This window comes from Gouania willdenowi, unplaced genomic scaffold (genome assembly GCF_900634775.1).
Source record: "Gouania willdenowi unplaced genomic scaffold, fGouWil2.1 scaffold_55_arrow_ctg1, whole genome shotgun sequence".
In the NCBI taxonomy this organism is placed as follows: Eukaryota; Metazoa; Chordata; class Actinopteri; order Blenniiformes; family Gobiesocidae; genus Gouania; species Gouania willdenowi.
Genome location: NW_021145219.1, coordinates 325813 through 346930, shown reverse-complemented (window position 1 = coordinate 346930; position 21118 = coordinate 325813). Strand labels below are relative to the sequence as shown.

General features: G+C 39.4%; 1 protein-coding gene across 13 annotated transcripts in view; it reads left to right on the top strand.

The window, feature by feature from the left end:
• The window catches only part of ralgapa1 (Ral GTPase activating protein catalytic subunit alpha 1), a 129677-nt gene extending 109351 nt beyond the window's left edge, over positions 1 to 20326 (top strand). For 10 of the 13 annotated variants that reach the window (XM_028442562.1, XM_028442572.1, XM_028442571.1 and 7 more), the window contains 2 exons: positions 12618 to 12742; positions 18142 to 20326. In XM_028442562.1, coding sequence (XP_028298363.1) covers positions 12618 to 12742; positions 18142 to 18287 — 271 coding nt within the window. In that variant the 3' untranslated portion in view covers positions 18288 to 20326. Of the gene's footprint in view, positions 1 to 12617; positions 12743 to 14255; positions 14295 to 18141 lie in introns of all 13 variants that reach the window. The other 3 variants (XR_003673696.1, XM_028442563.1, XM_028442566.1) reach the window with 3 other exon arrangements.
• Positions 20327 to 21118: the final 792 nt, after the last annotated feature.

The following is a 21118-nucleotide window of genomic DNA, read 5'->3' as shown; positions in this document are numbered from 1 at the left end:
GTTGCTTTCGGAAGCTAAATTCAAAGATTTTCTTACTAAAGAAATACATTTCTTCTTTGAAATTAATGACACGCCTGATATCAGCAGTGATATACTGTGGGATTCCTTCAAGGCTTATCTACGTGGGCAGATAATTTCATTTGTATCCCATTTTAAAAAAACAGAACTCTCTAAATTAAAAGAATTATCAGATAAAATACATATTTTAGATGCTGAATATGCCACTAACCCTTCAGCCGCATTGTATAAGGAAAGGTTGCAGTTACAATCTCAACACGATTTATTGTCAACCAGTAAAGTGGAGATTCAGCTTTTACAAACAAAGCAACGCTTCTTTGAACAAGGTGACAAACCTGGCAAACTTTTGGCATACCAAGCCCGAGCCGCCAGTGCCTCTAGACATATACCCAAAATAATGTCTCCGAATGGGTCAATCACAATGGATCCCATGGAAATATGTAATACCTTTTCTTGTTATTACTCGACACTTTACTCATCTGAGATCTCCTCTTGTATTTGGTCAAAGCATAATTCTCTGGACTGTTTACCATACCCTCAAGTAGACAATGATGTATTTAATAATCTGGGAGCCCCCATAGCAGTTGCCGAGGTCCTAGAGGCTATCAGCTCTTTACAAAGCTCCAAATCTCCTGGACCAGACGGATACTCCACAGAATTTTTTAAAACGTTTTCCAACATGCTAGCTCCTATATTGGTGAGGGTATTTAATGATGCGTTCACAAATGGGAGACTACCTTCTACATTTTCAGAAGCATCAATAACCTTACTGCTTAAGAAGGACAAAGATCCCCTCCATTGTGGCAGTTACAGGCCCATTTCACTCCTCGATGTTGACTTTAAAATTTTATCCAAAGTACTCGCCACTCGCCTTCAGAAGGTCACTCCAACTCTAATAAACCCAGATCAGACTGGCTTCGTCTCTGGGAGACAGTCTTTTCATAATACTAGAAGGTTGTTAAACATTATATGCTCCTCATCAGACTGTAATCCAGCCGAAATCATTTTATCACTAGACGCAGAGAAAGCATTTGACCGTGTGGAATGGGGCTACCTGTTCACTATTTTACATAAATTTGGTTTCAACCCTAACTTCATATCATGGATTAAGCTTCTTTACACCTCCTCCGTGGCTAGTATTAATATTAATGGAATAAAATCAAAATCATTTTCCTTATTCCGTGGCACCCGGCAGGGATGTCCTCTTTCTCCGTCCCTGTTCGCTCTTGCAGTTGAACCCTTAGCCCTATGGCTTCGTAACGAAAGGAAATTTGAAGGGATTTCTAGATTTGGTATCTCTCACAAACTATCCCTATAAGCAGATGACCTTCTGCTTTATGTCGCCAACCCAGCCTCATCCATCCCTGCTATCTTAGATATTTTAGAACAATTCAGAGGGTTGTCTGGCTATAAAATTAACCTGCACAAAAGTGAGTACCTTCCAATTAACTCCTCTGCAGAGAACCTCCCATCCTCCCTTTTTTCATTTAGAAAGGCGACCCAAGGATTAAAATACCTTGGCATTATTGTGACGAAATCACTCTCCGAATTATTTGCTAAAAATTTCATACCACTACTCGAACGCTGTAAATCGGACCTCGCTAGGTGGTCTACTATCCCCTTGTCTCTTGTGGGACGTGTCAATCTAATCAAGATGACAGTTCTCCCCCGTTTTCTTTATATTTTTGACCATGTCCCGGTATTCGTCCGCAAATCTTTTTTTTCCACCCTTGATCAGTTGATTAATTCATTTTTATGGTGTAACAAACGAGCTCGCATAAAGAGGTCGACTCTCCAACTTCCCAAATCCCTTGGAGGTTTGGCCTTACCGGACCTTCGCCGTTACTACTGGGCTAGCAATGTCAATAAAGTCCTTTTCTGGAACGTTAAGGTTGCTCCCAAGGAGCGTCCTCTATGGGCCGTCATGGAACTAGCCTCCTCACCTAACGCATTATGGTCAATCGTTTGCTCACAGTTACCCCTACCAACCAAACGTGTAGCACAGAACACTGTTGTTTCTGAGACCTTAAAAATTTGGAGTCAATTTAGGAAACAATTTGGTCTACATTCCTTATCGAAATTAGCCCCAGCCCCAGTGTAGACAAGGGTCTACAGACCCTTGAAGACCTCTATATTGATGGTATTTTCCCTTCATTCGCAGACTTGTCAAGAAAATTCACTCTCCCTCAGTCTCATTTATTTCGTTTTTTCCAGATCCGAGATTTTTTGCAAAACCAGTTCCCTCACTTTCCCAATTGCCCCCTTGAGACCTTGATGGATTCCCTTCTTCGTCTAAAAATAACGCAGAAGTCCCTAACTTCAATCTTATATGATTCAATTTTTAGAATGAACCCGACCTCCCTGGATTCCCTGAGAGCTGTCTGGGATCGAGATCTCCAGATAACTATATCTGATGAACAATGGAGCCGTATCCTTAATCTCGTTCACACATCCTCAATATGCGCTAGGCACAAACTCCTACAGTGCAAGATCCTGCACAGGAGCCACTTCACCAATGCAAGGTTAGCTAGGATTTATCCAGATAGAGCGGACTCCTGTAACAGATGTAAACTCGGACCAGCTGATCACATGCACATGTTTTGGTCGTGCCCCAAACTTTTAGAATTTTGGCGTGCCGTTTTCGACACGTTGGGAATGATCCTTAGCCGCACAGTAAACCCTGACCCTCTCGTCGCTCTTTTTGGATTGCCCCCATCACTTGATTGGCCTAAAACCTCACAACATATTATTGCTTTCACTACCTTGCTTGCGAGGAGGCTCATCCTCCTCAAATGGACGCATGCATCCCCACCTACACATAATAGATGGATTCAGGAGATTTTGCGATGTGTGGGACTTGAGAAAATCAGATTCTCCCTGAACGGTTCCTTACAGGTCTTTTATAAAATCTGGCGACCTGTTTTACGACATATAGATACTTTGCACATTGAAGCTGAAACACAATGAACTGAGTTGCTGATTGTCCTATTTATTTATTCATTTGATTTTCTTTTTACTCCTTGTTTTAATTTTGTTGTTGTGAAATTTATTTTTTTTTTTTTATAACTAATTATTTAACCCCTGACTTGTGATTGTCTTGTCCACCTTGTTGTTTATGGTGTGAATGGCCGTGATTGAATGATGTGTCTCGTTAGGGAAGGGTGACTTGTCCTTTAATGCTCCCTGGATTTATGTTGTGTTCTACTGTAACAAGTTTGATCCAATTGTGGGGTTACCACTGATGCACATCTGGTATATTGTTGCGTTGTACCTTCCCAATGTAAAAGCCAATAAAAAATATTTGACAAAAATGCATTTAAGGGCTAAAAAAGTGGATTTAGCATGAAATGTCCCCTTTAATGTTATACTTTCTAAGGTTTTTTTTTTTTTTTTGCAAAAGAGTAATAATCCCTGCTTTTTTTTTCAATTCAGTTTGTTAGGTTTTTATTCTATAATAGAAGAACAATCGTATCGGTTTTGCATGAAAGTGAGTAGAAGATGTTTTAGAATGACAGGTGGACATTCGTGTTCTTCCTGTGGCTACTCGGGCTCAGATGGAGGCATTAGTGTCACCGTGTGTCGCATCTTGATTTTACATCATCTCCCCCTCACTTTACCTGCTGACAGCAGGAGGCGGTGCTGTCATGAGGCCACACTGAGAGGAACAAAGACACGGTCGACAGAGATGAGAGGAGAAAAGTGACGTTCCCGTTTATCTCAGTAGTGATGCCCTGAGTCTGGACCATCTTTCCTTCTTCTCTTTGTTCTCCGGGCTTCAGTAGAACTTCTTCTTTGCAGCATGTGTCTTTAGTTCCTTTCACCTCAGAGTGGATGGAGCATCTTTCACGTGCTTTTATAAACGCTCTGCACGCCTTTTTGCCTTTTCCTGACAATCAAATTGAAAACATGTCATAAAGATGATTCAAAAAATTATCTAAGCTGGAATATAAATTTAGCCATGACACCTTGAACACTAACTAGTGACATGATTAACACTGATTATTATCTTTATTCTCCTCATACGCATGCATGTTGATTCTTTTGAGTGGATTTGTGACTTGATGCGAATGGCATTGCACAAACCGAGAGTTTGGTGGTTTAGATGACAAGTCTTTCTGGTAATGGTTTCAAGGCCGACTCACTCCAGTTGACACACACTGAATTATGTGTGTGTCCTCACCTCTGACTGTCTTTGTGGTTCTCATCCAACGTACCTCTAACCTCTGCCTTTATTCTCCTTTTGACACGAGTTCCTTCATATTCTTTATTTCTTATAGTAAGAAGTCTCCAAAAGTGCTGAAGAGGAAATGAATATTATATTTAAATGTGAAAGCTCTCCCCGTGCCTGTGAAGGCGAGCTAAAAACCTGTGAGAAAGTCCTTTGTCCCAGCTTTATTTAAGAAGCACTCTCAACTTTTTGGTTATCAATTTCTTGCCTTTCAATTGAATTCTTAGGAATATTTATTGTTGGTTTACGTCCCCTGATGCAGACACCAAAGCGGCTCTGGACATTCTCTATCATCACATCACTGTTCTGCAAAACCTCAATTCTATAGGAGGAATAAATGTTGTTGGAGATTAGAACTTGGCCAACCATACTAAGGGTTTCCCTTGTTGATATTAATATGTGGACCACACCAGTACTTCTCAAATGGGGGTACAAAATGGCACAACATGGGGTACTTGAAAAAAGTAAAAAAAGGAAATTATTAGCTCTATTCAGGAGCCACTAAATCAGTGGTGTTCGACCTTAGAGTCGGGACCGCCTGAAATTTCTGAAAACTCTTTTTTTTAAATTAAAACAACACAACCTTAAACAACAGTATTTTCACTCTGTGAATCTAGTCCAAATTAAAATGCAGTAAAATGAGCTCAAACATGAAAAAATTTCTTTATGGTTGCCAGAAATTCTTGATATTAAAATGGGGTCACGATCCAAAAAAAGTTGGGACGCACTGCACTAAATTCTGTTTCTTTCCACTTATTTACAAAATGAGATTCTTTGAAATGTGTGTTATCACTTATTCATTCCATCATTATGCTCTATAGTTTTTTTTAAAGGTCCAGTATGATGCTTTTTTTTCACCCGTCTCCATTTGATCTAAGAACCTCAACAACGTAGTATTTGAGGTTTATTTTCCCAAACTCACCTGTTTTCTGTAGTTTTAGCCCTCTGAAAAGCCACTTTCAGAGCAATTTTAAAAACGGGCTGATTCGCGGCCTACATATGCATATTCATGAGTAGGCGTGTCTGTAGACGCTATCCACACAACAGCTGATCACGAGCGATTATCTTTTGCTATACACACATTCTTGTTTTCAGCCAAAAAACTGCACATTACAGTAAAACACATGGCTATTTAAGCGGCTATTTTGATTTTGAGTTAGACAAACACTGTTTCATAAAGTGAAGGTGGACCTTCATCCTCTCAGCGGCTGAGCATCCTCTTCCTCCACAGGGACACACACATCAATATCCTTACTACAAAACTGCACCTTGATAGTGATGTGCCCCGAATTACACCAACTATCATTCAGAAACACAGCCAGACCCCCTCCTTTCCGCTTACTGCTCTTTGTCGTCCTGTCACCGCGTAAAAGTTGGAAGCCGTCCAATTCCGCATCCAAGTTCGGTGTTAGCGCTGTGAGCCACGAATCCGTAAACATCCGCGACATCCTCGTTGTTTCCTACGCAGTTGACGAGGTTTGTCAGGTCTTGCTGCATAGGCTTGCATAGCATTAGCACAAAGTGCTAACAGCTGGTGGGTGTAAACAATGGCCGTGGCTCCCAGCAGTGACTCCCGACACGATCGACAAGATTGCAGACACAAGCAGCAGAAAAAATAGTGCAGTTTGGGCGTCCACTAGTGCAGTTAGCATTTACATATATGGCAATTAAGTATAATATATATTCTATATTAAACTGCAGTATTTGTTTTAGCTGTTAGATAGTTTGAGAGGGAGGAGCTCACATTCTTATAGGGTAGCGTAGGACGTGGGTATTACGTCTAGCAGATCCATCATCAAAGCTGCTGAGCGTGCTCAGAGGGAGCCATGGCAGCACTGACTGCGTAGTGTTCAGGGAGGCTGCCACCAAGGACTAGAAAGTGGACATTCAGGAGGATACACCATATGGGCCTACATTCACAAATGCATGGAGAACGCACAGACCATCAAATTCATCACAATCGAGACAAACGAGAACTGTATTCTGAGCTGCTGAAAAACACAGACTACGATTTTAATCAAAAACACAGTCGACCTGAGAACAGCTGAGCTAAAAGGGCTGTGAATGGAGAATACAGGACCACTTTCAGGACCACCGGGACTCTAACCAATGTTAGGCTGGACAAATCTTGGCACAAGAAATTAATTGTTTTTCTGATGTATTAATAGTTTGTGCTTCTGCATTTAACAACAACTCATATCTACACATTGTGCTCAATTTTAAACTCTGTAAACACACTGGGAAACACCACAAACCAAGTTCCTTCTAGCATAAGTTACTATCACCTTGCAGTGGAGAACACAGCTCAGGCCTTTATTGGTAAGTATGTGTTCAAAAACCATGTTCATTCTGCCTGTGCCCTGGATGATGACTGTTAGTGACTCAGTTGAAGCCTCAGAGCTCATTTTCTTTATCACTGTGTTGTAAAATTTCTACGTAAAACTATTATTTATTCCACTGAGCCCACTTCTATTCTTCAGCCTTTTCTTGTCTTGTGCCAGTGCACTTTAAAGGAGCCACATTGTTATCATCATTGGCTTTAACTAAATCAGTTCCCATTAGACCAGAATTTTTGTTCTTCTCAGGCCCATAGAGCTGCTCTGTAACCCAATAGAAACCCCCATGGGTGCTTTTACAGAAGGTTGAACCATTCACAGTAGAAACCCCACACACGGGCAGAAACACACAGATTTCATTCTGAAGATTCATTGGCCTAATCCCATCACACACACACACACGTGCGTGCACACACACACACACACACACACACACACACACACACACACACACACACACACACACACTATGGGCATCACAAACAACCTCAGCAAACACACAAACATGACTCATTAAAAAGCCCTGCATTGGAGCTCACTGTGCTAACAGGGATACTATAGAGAGCTGATGCGTGTATGAGCAGGACATTATGGCTGAATGTCATTCTATGAATGAGGTTATCTCTAATAGATGGACAGTTGAAGACCTGGTTTCCATTTACTGCTCTCTCAGCTGATCTCCTCAGCTTTTCTCAGTGACTTCATTGCTGTAATAGCTCATGATAAAAGCCTCAGCTTGTTTTTGTCTTTCTGAGTTTTCTGACCACCTTTTCCTCACTCATGTTATCTTTGCCTGTGTCACATCAACTACACATTATAACCCTAGTCATCCCATACATTATTCATCCATAGTGTTGTGAAAGAGGAAGTTAATCATGACAGGGTCCTATTTATCAACCTGTGCGTGGAAAAGCCTCTTGATTCATGCGTAGCACTTCAAATTACACAGTACTTAAGTACATAAAAACCCATATTGATCAAATGTGTGGACACCAGTCGTACGTACACCAGGAAGTTAATGTGTTGACAAATCGATATACAGTACAATATAAATCTTGATAATTTTATATTGAATAAAGTTTTACCAGAAAGACAATTTTGGGTATAATTGGTTGATGCAAAATGCCACACAGGCACATTTATTAACAAACAGCTGCACAATATGTGAGTGATCATCTAACTGTGCTTTTCATGTTTTTCAGAGAAGTAGCAAAAGCAGCCACTCTTAAAATGAGTATTTTAATGTGAAATAAGCTATAAATACATATACAGTTTATCTATATTGATATAAGTGATATTGTAATTTTCTCAATCTCCAAAATATAAAAACTCGATATATCTTGAATCTCAATATATCTCCCAGCCCTAGCAGCAGCAATGCTTTTCAGAATGTGTGAATGGACTTTTTCTTTCTCTGAAATCATGGCAAAGATAATTCATCCAACACTGAGACTGAAGTACTTGTAGAGGTAGAATCAATCTATAAAATACTGTTTGGAACACTCAAAGAAGTTCAGTGGATATAGCTGGTCACCAATCAGCTGGCTATCCTCAGCAGCTCTTTTTTATAGGCCACGCCCACAGAGCTGTGTTGTAGATGAATGAATGAGTGGTACCAAGGGTGGACTGGGACAAAAATTTTGCCCTGGCATTCTAGACCAGCCCAATAAGTTATCAGAAGAACACGTTATTATGTCAGTGATGCTCAATATGTCTCTTCATGTATTATTTAAATTTTAATTCCCCCAGAAAACCTTTGGCCATTTTGCAATTTTTGCATTTTTGTCAATTTTTGCAAGTTCTTTTTGACGCTTTTATCAAAGTTTTGTCCTTTATTGAATTTCTTTTGGCCACTTTTCATCTAAATAAGCTAACTTTTGCCTAATAAATACCAAAACATTTTTGTCTTATTTCACTATTGTTTGCCACATTTTTCTCATTTAAGCCATTACGTACCACCTGGTTCCTCTTTATTTACCCATTTTTTGGCCACTCTTGACTGTATTTGCCCCATTTTAGTCACTTTACACTCTTTTCTTGCCACATTTTTGCTACGTTTGGACCATTTTTGGCCACCTACTACCATGTTTGCCTCCACTCACTCGTGAAAAAAAAAACACGTAGTGGACCAGACTGGCCCACTTCGAGACGACGGCCCACCGGAATGATGCCCGATATGCCAGATGGCTAGTCCACCCTTGAGCCGTGCGTTCCTCCAGGCTACTGGGCAACAACGTTAACACAGACTTGTGGATCGATTTATTCTTTGTTCATTGATTGAATGAAACTCTCTCCTGTTCACGTAGCTGAATTAATTGTGTAACGGTGCATTTATTGAGATGAGGTGCAATCTATGGTTCACATTATGTTTGGAAATTTGGCGATGGTACAAAGTCTTTTTTTTTCATTTTGGCTTGTTCATGATTGTTTGGGAACTTGATGTAAATTGCAACCAGAGAAACTATTGCTTCCAATACTGCTGATATGATTCTGTTTCCAATCTCCCACTAAAATGTTCCATTTGCTTAAAATCCCAGGGTAGGGTGTGATGTACACTGGGATGCTTTAGTGTGTTTTGTCTGTAGCGCCAACATTTGCAAATCATGGCATGAATCAATCAGTATATTTTTGGGGAGGCAGTACCTGCTGAGAAGCCACTCCGTGTTCTCACTGATCAGGTCAACACCATGTTTAAAGACGATGGTTCTCTAGATCCTCCGATAGTGCAACATTAACCACGGCTCACATATTTCAAGTTTTCTTCCAGCTTGTCCCGTCACCGTTGCCTTTTATAACCTTTCACACAAATTGTTCAAATTATGGACAAAACGACCCATTGAGAAGTTTTATTACCCTGAACAAAAATATAAATGCAACACTTTCATTTTTGCTCTCATTTTCATGAGCTAAACTTAATCACACGGCACAATGCCACAGATGTCGCAAGTTCTGAGGGAGAGTGCAGTTGGCATGCTGACTGCAGGAATGTCCACCAGAGCTGTTGCCCGTGAATTGAGTGTTCATTTTTCTACAATAAGCTGTCTCCAAAGGCATTTCAGAGAATTTGGCAGTACATCCAACCGGCTTCACAACCGCAGACCACGTGTAACCACACCAACCCAGGACCTCCATATCCAGCATGTTCACCTCCATAATCGTCTGAGACCAGCCACCCGGACAGCTGCTACAACAATTGGTTTGCATAATAAGAAAGTTTTTGCACAAACTGTCAGAAACCGTTTCAGGGAAGCTCATCTGCATACTCGTCGTCCTCATGGGGGCCTCAACCTCACTGCAGTTTGTTGTCGTATGCTCACATTCGATGGCGTCTGGCACATTGGAGAGGTGTTCTCTTCATGAATGAATCCCAGTTTTCACTGTTCAGAGCAGATGGCAGACAGCGTTAGTGGCGTTGTGTGGGTGAGCGGTTTGCTGATGTCAACGTTGTTGATGGAGTGGCCCATGGTAGCGGTGGGGTTACGGTATGGACAGGCGTGTGTTATGGACAACGAACACAGGTGCATTTTATTGATGGCATTTTGAACTCACAGAAATACCGTGACGGGATCCTGAGACCCATTGTTGTGCCATTCATCTGTAACCATCACCTCATGTTGCAGCATGATAATGCACGGCCCTATGTTGCAAGGATCTGTACACAATTCCTGGAAGCTGAAAACATCTCCTTTCTTGAATGGCCAGCATACTCAGCGGACATGTCACCCATTGAGCATGTTTGGGATGCTCTAGATCAACGTATACGACAGCATGTTCCAGTTCCTGCCAATATTCAGCAACTTCACACAACTATTGAAGAGGAAACAAATCAACAACCCGATCAACTCTGTGCCAAGGAAATGACTGGTTTTCTGACCCCTTGCCCCCCCCCCAAAAAAAAAAAGCAAAACTGCACATTTCAGAGTGGCTTTTTATTGTGGCCACCCTGAGTCACACCTGTGCAATAATCATGCCATCTAATCAGCATCTTGATACACCACACCTGAGAGTTGGGATGGATTATCTCTGCAAAGGAGAAGTGCTCACTAACACAGATTTGGGAACAATATTTAAGACAAATAGGTATTTTGTGTATATAGAAAATGTTTTAGATCTTTGAGTTGTGTTGCATTTATATTTTTCTTCAGTGTAATTCAAGAAAACCGTGAACATGAGGTTTCAGAAAGCTGAACACTGTGACTGTGCGTTGTTTGTAGTTTAACTCTTCTACCTCCAGATTTTGTGTATGCTTGGTAAGAGTTGTGCTTAAATTTACATCTGTTATCACACACGTTAATAAATGACATTATGTTTATCTGTCCTCTAATTCCACCTGCAGCTAAAGAGAAACATATGTTGAAACCACTGATTTACAGATAAATATATTTTTTCAGCATCGCTGCTTTGCTCACACACTGCTTCTCCTCACAGTTTTGCAGGATTACACTAAGCATTAGTAACATGCAGCACAAAGCAGTGCACATGTAGATGTGGTTGAGACCACCCTGTTTAAATGAGCATTCTGTGTGTGTTAAGTGTTCAACATGAGAAATCTAGGAATAAAAGTGCAAAATTAAATTTAAAGTTGTTGAATTGGAGGTAGCAGTTACAGTACATGTTCTCTCTCTGCACAAACACTCATTTCTTATAGTGAATGTATGTAGGCTACAAAATATGAATGAAAGTGATGCGACTTGAAAGGACTTAAAAATGTAATACTGTTTTCTTTCCTAAAATGAATATTGCCTCTATGCATTTTAATGTCTCTCTGTAGCCTAGCCGGGCTACTGCATATATTATTGGTTAGAAAATGTTAATTCTTACAAAACAAGTCATCAATCCTTCATCAAAGCAGTAAATAATGTCCATTCTCTACTCATTAAAGCTCTTAGCTGGGCTCAGGTTTCCTCACAGAGGGCTGGGGTCACCGTAGCTTTTCTGTGAAGCAGCTGCTAGTGAAGCTCATACTGATGCACAGCATCTTTAACAGGAAGTGAAACACAGGATTCTCTTGTTCTCTACATGAAATCCTAAATGTGTCCAGATATCTGCTTTTAAGATACAAGGTCTTCTCTTCGTTTTCTCCTCCCTCCATCGTTCTGTGCTGGACTTGATCTCCCACTGGAAAGTATTTTTGTACTTTAAAGCTTTATTATCTCATCGCAAACAGGTTTCAATTATAATTCAATTACAATTATTTTTTATCCTCAGAAAGTCAATTACATTTTTGTTCTTGATTATTACAGTTCAATTACAATTAATCTCAATTACTGAGCCTGAAATAAATAACCTAATAAAAGTTAACCTTCCTCTTGTATTAGCTTTCTGTGAGGATCTGTTATGATAACGGGCCCTAAATCAGCTGTAAAATACAGCAAAAACAAATATTTATCATCAAATTTCTTTCCTATCTTTTGGTTACTTTGTCAGGCTTCCTAATCAATAAAAATATAGGTATTCATATTTTTGGTATGGGCTTCTGAGGCTTTTTTGTGTCAGTATACCTCTCGATTTAACATTTTTTTTTAGATATTAAAATGTGGGAAAGCTTGATATGAAACATATTTTAATAATTAACTACATATGTGTAAAACTGTACATAGAACTGTTACATGTTCCCCAGTTTTGCGTTAAATTATAATTGACAATTTTTATAGAATTTTCATTACAATTACAAAGTAAATTATCTAAACTCAATTACAATTTACTTGCGATTATGACAGCAATAGATTTATAAAATTACAATAACAATTATAATTATGCCATAATTGTAATTAATTATCAGTTACGCGATTACAATTATAATTGACCCCAACCCTGAATGGAGCAGCCAACATTCATTTTTTTCGTTTCCCCTGTGTATTCTGTATTCTTTGAATCAGTCACTACAGACATGCTTGCCTTGCACCATATATGCACGTAGTGATGTTTGCGCATGTTTTTACAGACCTCTAGTAAATCTGTTCTCTAAAAGAGCTCTCCTATTTCAGCCTTTGTGTATTTTGGAACACTTTTTCCTTAATGATCTTCTCCCTCAGCTACGAAGAACGAGCTCGGTACCTGGAAACCATTGTGCAGCACCATCAGGAACCTACGACATTTGAAGATTACGCAGCACGAGTCTACAGCCCCGCCCCCTGCACACACCTTCCATCTGACACGGGTGAGCAGCACCACTTCACACTGGGAACATGTCACCAAAATTACCTTCATCAAACTCTCAGCAGACTTTGGTGAGCAAGTAAAGGAGAATAGATGTAAACTACGATGCTGTGAGTAGTTTGGTTTTATTTACAATCAGGACAAGCAAGAAAAACACTGACCCTCATTTATCAATCGTACGTTATAACTGATACCACTTTTTTGGTTTTCCTTTACGGAATACCCGATAACCCCGCTGGTGAACTCTGCTTCCAAGCAGGAGCACATAGGTTCACCCAGTGCACATGGGATGCACACGGGACGCACTGATATGCGCCAGACAAAGGAACACCATTTAGTCATTTTTAAAGCATTTCGATCGTTAATTTATTTTATTGTGATATTTGTTGCCTAAAGTGTGCGAACTGATGCCGATATAAACGTCATATCTGTGTGTCTCCAGGTTCTCTGTTGTGAAGTTGTTGGCAAGGCACACAGGGGGGCAGACGTCACTTGCTCAGTAGCTGATCTTTTTCCACAGAGCGTTTAAATGTGCATCTTCAATTACAGTTTTCACACTTTCAAAAAGCACATGTTTGTTTTGCTCCACTTAAGATGCTGATTTTCATCTCCAAAAAAGCTTGATTTTTTGTTTGTCCGCAGTGGGCGGAGCCTCTGAAACAAACGTTAATGGCGATCTAATTCACCCCTTCATTTGCATTCTGGGATTGGTCAAATACCAATGTTTCATAAATAACATGTTTGTCCTGTCATACGGACAAATGTGAGCTCAAAATGGCGCCCGTTTTCCCGCAAGGTAGATAAATGAGGGCCAATGATTTTATGAAGACAGGAGCAGAAGTGTGTGTGAGATCAGTAGACCTGATGATACCACACTAATACACACCTGATTCATGTGATCAGATGTTTGACTGCAGCTGCTGTTTTTCTGCTCCTCCTCCTCTTACCAGCCACTGTGTTATTAATTATTAATAATAATAAGCGTAGAGTAACGACCAACCTGCTTTGAGGCTGAATAACATCCAACACCTTTAAACGTCACTTCTAACATGTCGGTGTGAACGGGATCTTTTCAGTACACAGGATCACAGCCCAGGATTAAACACTGGATCTCAGGCTGATCCTGTGATTTGAAAAATCTTTGTCCTTTATGTATTAACATGAGGATTCCCTCCTGTAACTACACACCAGTCTGATTCCCTTTAGATTTTGGTTAAAATACTTTGTATTGTATTTTATTTTAATGTTTTCATGTGAATAATTTGTCCTCCATTCTTTTTTTTTAATGTTTCAATATTTTATTATAAATGGGTTTTTTTTGCGGTTTTTTTTCTCGCTTTCCTTGTACTATATTTAATTATTTTATTCCTAATAATGGAAATGTATGGTAGGTTTTTTCTCTATTTCATGTTTGTTAAATTTTTTTTTCATTATTGTGGCGTAACTTGGAGGTAAATTTTTGTTTTATTTTTTTATTTTTCTTCTGTTCCTGTCTGCCCCTCCCCCTCCTTTAGATCGTACTCTCTCATTTGCCTATAGCTAACAAACCAAAGGTAAGCCTGCTCACGTGGTTGACTCGCCCTGCTCTGATTGGCTCCTCTACTTCCCCCCTCTACACACACACACACACACACACACACACACACACAGCTCTGCATGTGGTCACCTTACCTTTGTCTCCTGCTCTGTTATGTTTGGTTCAGCTCATCACTCTGTGATTCTGGCTGTGGGACTTTCTCTAGTGTGGACCAGCACATTTCCCTCTTTAGCATCTCTAACCTGTCTTTCATTTTCAGCAGCTCTCTAAAAACTCATGTTTTTGTGTTTTTTTTAAGTCTTTTATTGCGCCTGAAGCAGGCAAACTAAACAAAACAAGATGAGTGTTTAACCAGTCAGGAGGAAGGAAGGGAAAGCACAGACTACAAGGAGGAGGGAAAGAATGAGACCTTTATCTTTTTTTCTTCTGCCACTTCCTGGTTAAACACACGCACACACACACAATGTCTAATGTTATACTCACCTTGTCCTGATCTCTTTCTGTGTTTATGTATGTTGTCTGTATGTCGCTCTGTGTTGTTTTTTGTTGTCATTAATTAGGGTGACCACTGACCTCTTATTACCCGGACATTTCCTCTTTTCACGTCTTGTCCGATTTCACAAACTCATTGAAATGTCCGGGTTTCCCAGGCATCCTGAACACATCTAGGAGAACACGTTGATTTAAATGACCGTGACTCAACTAATATTTGTTCTATCTGAGAAATTCCAGCAGTTTCTGGAAGCTAATGAGTTGCTTTTTACAGCCTGTATCATGTCATTACAGTAATTTTACTCACATGTGACGGAATCATTAAAGATGCTGTTTTGTTTTAACAAAATCGTCACACACAAGGAAAAGAGAACAGACTAAAGTCCAAGATGGATTGAAAGTGACCAAATACTGGTGGATTTAATTAAAAGATATCAACAGGAAGATCCTCCTGGATGATAAAACCTCCATGGAGGTTCAGAGAGAGATTTAAAGACGAAGGATCCACTGGGAGAAACTTAGCCTATAGGAAGTTAAAGCTGATATCCAGAGTTTCTGAGAGAACGTCTTGATCTCCCGCCCTCAACAGCTCTACTTCCTCCCCTGCCTCTGCCAGTCTACCTGAAGATACGCCTCTACGTTTGTGCACGTGCATTGTGAAACATAACAAAGTCACATAACTACAAAAACTACACCCCCCCCTTTGAACTACACCCGCCTTTGAAAAGTAGCTCAGAGATGAATTCTGTTGCTGTCACAGAGACGTTTATCCACAAGCTTTGTACCCTTACTTTTCTTTTGTCTTTTAGTAGAAGCTTTATTTGTTGGCAATCATGGAACAGGTAACTTGGAATTTCTGAGTGCTTCTCCATGACGCTATGCTGTGTCAGTGATACCTGTTTGAGATGCACGGCCTCGTTTCTGTGCACAGTTTACGCAGCACGCGCTCCAGGAAGTCAAAGCCTATTGGCTGGGCGCACCTGGTTATCGTTTCCATTTGGAAAGGGGTCTATAGGACGAAGGACAGACTTATATACAATAATGTATGTAAATGACCACCAGTAGTAGACCATAGTTAGGTATTTTTTCACATTTCAAAATAATGATACATGAACATAGATTTCTAAGAAACTCCGGATATCAGCTTTAAGGTACATTTTCCATCATCTGGTCTAAACCTCATCACCTCCCGTCTCCATGACAACAGACAAAATAAATCTCAGAGTCAGCATGGGACCATGTGATGCAAACTTTCACAGTTGTTTATTGATTATTTACTAGTGTTCTGGAAGCCTTGAGGTTTTTTTCCCCATTTTTTTTTAAATTTCTAGATGTTTCCCTTTGTTTTATTCAAGGACAGATTGTTACAAAGCATAATAAAACTGAATGACTTCAGTCATTTTTACAAGTCTTAACAACCTATTTATCTACTATATTATATATACAATGTACAGTATATTAAAGAAAACATTGAGTATGATGAGGTCGGTTCAAGTTTCCACTTTTTGAACATCTTAATATGGTCACCTTACATTAATGTACTGGGCCTTAACTTTCTTTTCTTCCACTGCGTACATGTGAACTAATGTTCTCTGACTTACTCTACTCTCGTCTCTTTTGTCTGTTATCATTGATCTTTCATTTCTTGTGTTCTTCTATGTATTTATTTATCTCCTTTTTCTTCCTCTCATTGATTTGCTTGATTTATTTCCTTTTGAATTAAACACTTTTCCTAATTTTGAATTTTGTTCTAGTCTGTTGTCGTTTCTTCTTTCTAACGGTATTTCTTCATTTGTACTTTTTCTTATTTCCTCTCTGCCTTTTTTTCTTCCTATACTACATGATTTTACTCCTCCTCCTTCCTTCCTTCCTTCTTTTTCCCATGCTTTGATCCCAGTTGTCCTTTATTCCTCCTCCATACCTACCTTTTATCTTTTCCTTTTTTATCCCTTCAAGGTTTTCTTTCCTTGCCCACTCTCATTTCTTCCTCCAACCCTTTTGCTTTTTTCTTATTTCTGCTCACTTCTTCCCACCCTTCCATTCTGTCTTTGGTTTTCTTCATTTCATTTCCATACTTTCCTTTCCCCCCACTATTGCAATTCATTTTTTCTTCTTTTAAATCACTCCTTACTTTCTCTCCATCCAATCCCTCTGCCCCCTCCACTCTTTCCTTCTTATCCTTGTCCCTTCTGTTTTTCCTCGGTCTCCGCCCCCTCCCTCCTGTAGAGGATCATAGTGTTTTGTATGTGATGCTTCCTAAACCAGTAGACAGCGTCAGCCTGCTCAGGGTGAAGGGGAAAGGTCTGAAGCAGAAGGTCCTTCATGCTAGCTGTGAATGGTAAACTCAAACTAAAGTTTGACGTAGTGATTGATAGGAACCCCGCAGAGTTAGTAACTGTAGCATTTAGGAGACACAGTTAGTGTGCACATGTCCCTCTGTGTCTGTGACACTGTCTGTATGTCTGTCTGTGAGCCTCCACATTGGCCCTCATTTATCAACCGTTCATACATTCAGATCAATTCTGACGTGATGGTATGCTACGATCAGATCTCTCGTCTGATCTGATCTCCTGGACGCAAACCTGAGTGTGTGGATCAGTGCTGCAGCTAAATCTGACTGAGACTGAAAATAAAGAATTAAACAAGCCTCAGCTGTCATTTCAGCATAAGCCGACACATTCTGAACAGATTATTAAAACGAAAAAAACAAGCCCATGTACTTACTGATACCTGCACTTTTTTGGTTTTCCTGTAATAAAACCACTGACAAGTAGCATATATCAGCCTTTAAACACGCACGCCAGCTTGTCTAGTCTAAATGTAAAGAATTGTCTTGATCAAATAACAGGGACTTACGCCTTTAGGCTGTGGATGAGGAACATTTAATTTAAACCATCATTTACCGTTATTGAGAATTTAATTCAAACCTCATCCTGAGTCTGTTCCAATACAAAAATGCTGTTCACTTCTATTATTCTCTTCCACAGAGCGTTTAAATGAGCTCCTTAAATTCTAGTTTTCAAACTACGAAAAAAAAAACATCTTTGATTTTCTTCACCTCAGCTGTGAAGATGATGATTTTCATCTCAGAAACATTTATTTCCTTGCAAAATATTTGTTTGACCTCAGTGGGTGGAGCCTCTGAACCTGGAATAATTGAGGCCGTAACATGTTATTGACAATCAAACTCAGCCTCTGCATTTATCAACACCCGATCATTGGTTCGCTGGGATTGGTCAGATACGAATGTTTCATAAGTCCCACGTTGGTCCTGTCATACGACACCATGTGAACTCAGGTTGATAAATGAGGGCCAATGACTCCAGAATCATCTCATTGATCCTTTTCTTCTTCTTCCTCCTCGTCCTCAGGCTCCTGCCTCGAGATTCTTCGGGGAGAAAGTCCTGCTCTTGGGGAGGCGGGGAGCGACTCGGCATCCCCCATGTCACCTCGGACCAGTAAGAGTCGCATGTCCATGAAGCTGCGACGCTCCTCCGGATCAGCCAATAAGACCTGAGCTTTCTGTCAATCGCCGTCACATGACTTGTTTTTTAACCATATGTTGAAAACACTAAACATTTTATTTCCTCTTATATCAGCCCATCAATGGAAGGAAAAGTAGGAAATGTACACGACTAAATGAGAGTTGGTGTTTTTCTACATGCACAGATCTATAATCCTAGCTCTCAGCATGCTGCGTTTCTTATTGGTCAGTTGATTTTTATGCACATTGTAATTTGATGTCATGCATAGTATGTGCGTTACCTTGATTTGAATGGCGCTTTGCATCGTTTGTGTGTAAATACAACTGAAAACGTTCACATCAGTGCAGTGTTAGTTTCTCAGTGTGTACCATGATCAAAGGCGGGCCCTCCAGACCCTCTGTGTGTATATTTGTACTATAGCCTGTGTGGGTTGTACAGACTGAAGCAGGAGTTATGATGTAAAAAATAGCCAGAGCTGTGGATGTACGGGGTCGACCACAGAAACATGGGTCACCGTCTATTTTTGTCCCACTAACGGCTCTTTTTGTTCAGGTCTAACACAAATATGTGCCTAGAAAAAAAAGCAGGTCCACGTTGCCAGGTTTAAGGGATTAAAAGAGATGTAAGTTAATGGACGGGCTGTTCGTAGGTCATTTGTTCTACTTGTGCTGTTAAACGTAGCTGATCTCAGACTCCTTACTGTACTTTTATTCCTTTTTAAATAGACTGTAGAGTGTGTTTGGACCTGAACACAGCGCTTGGTGTCGTATTCCCATCCTGTTATCCATAGCTGCTCTTTTTTGGTCCCGTAACCTGTCATCTTGTTTGTATATCTATATATATATGAGTATGTATGCGTGTGTATACACACACACACATATATATATTATATAAATATGATAAGTGCTGTGTGAGATATCCTGATGTTAGGGTCTGTCTATAGGTGCTGTTTAGGAGCATATGAATGGAAAAGCTTTCTCTTCAGTATAAGAAATTAAGTCAAAAACATGAGATCAAAATACTAATGAGTCATTTAAAGAAATTAAAGGTTTCTTTAAAAAGGTAAAGCTTTTGAACAAGGTTTTTTTTTAACACAACTGTTGGTCTTATTGTCTATTCAATAATATCATAAAACTATCCATTAAAACATTTCACTGTTTCACACATTTATGCCTATTTTCATATTCTAAATATTCACAAGCAATTGAAGCGTGTCTTTTTCTCCCACATGTGTAACTTATTTCCAACATATTGGAAACACTTGTTTTGTATTTTGCAATATCTAACTCACTAATGTTAATCCAAACCCATTCTCTATTTGTTATGTTTGTATAAAATAACATTTAGGCTTGTTTTCAGAAACTATTTACTGTAAATGTGCCCCCAGCCCAAACAGTGTATTAATATTAGGCCTTAGAATGTCTTAGTGGTATAATGAGGACAGTTCAGGTGACAGTGAGAACCATCGACTAGTTTGTTGAAATAATTACAGATGTTTTTCTTTCTGTTAGCCTGCGTTCACACACAGCTGTATTCTGTGACTTTTAGTTTTTAAAGCTCAGCCATAGATTCTCTGCTTAGAGGAAACAGGATGAACAACAATGCACTGTATGTTTTTTTTTTTTTTTTTTTTTTTTTTAAAGTCAACAAATGAGTTTGAGATTCTATTGTTGTTTATTTATGCGTTTGAAGTGAACTGAGGTGCACAAACTCCCAAAGCTATGGTTACCTCACGTCGTATGGGTTCAAAACAGCTTTTAATGCTGCTTTTCATTATTTTTTGAAAATTATATTTTTACATATGACATTGTTTCTGTTTGCTTTCATATCAAAGCTCTACAGTGGATCCTCCTGACTGTAAACCAGCAAGAACTCGTATGAGGCCATTTCCATGACTCGTCCCACATGTTCAGTTCATGTAACTATTTACTTTGCATGATACAAACCACGACTACCTGCATGTTTGGACCATGTATCAGCTGTTCTCACTGCACACACACACACACACACACTGATCCACCAAAGCTGTTGTACATACGTGTGAGTGTGTGTGAAAGCAACAATAAATCATTGGAAGCAATAAACACAGTGTGGACTCGTAAAAGCTTATTAATCCCACTTTAGCAACATTTAATGACAAATCTGTTATTTTACATTCACACATATGAAAATACTAACTGTATTGGCTTCAGAGAACCATTGGCACACTTACGCATCATAAAAGGCCTATTAGTTAAAACATTTAAAACAAGAAATATTTTTCATTAAATAGTCAATTTCTATGAAAATCTATCATTTGACAAGTGTACTTTAAGCTTTATTAACGGTACATCATTTTAAATCCCACATGTAGAAATGAATAATTCCAGCTCTGATTAAAACAATGAATAAACAAAACAATCTGTAAGAAAACTCAGCTCACGTCTTTTTTTGGACGCAGGCGAATGAAATAAACTCGGAAAACAAATATTCATCTTTCATATTTAGGCTGATTAAAATTATTATTTAAGACTTTATATGTTGGGCCAAATTTCAAAGTAATCTGATTACCACTATTTGCCTCTGAAAAATCTCAGGCAATCAGCGGCACAGGGATTCCTCCCTGTCATAATGAACCAGTTGGAGTTTTAAAAACATGAATTATCTGCAGATTGATGAGCTCACACAGAACCACATCACTGAGGTTTTCTGATCCTCAATAATGTTCAATCAAAAATGCTGATTCACTTTTTTTTTTTTATCTCAACACCCATTTTTATAGTTTCAGTGACAGTAACTTAATCACATATTTCTACTTTTCTTCTTCTTCCTTGAATCACGTTGGAGGGAAACTGCGGAGCAACACTGGTCCTTTAAAAACCAG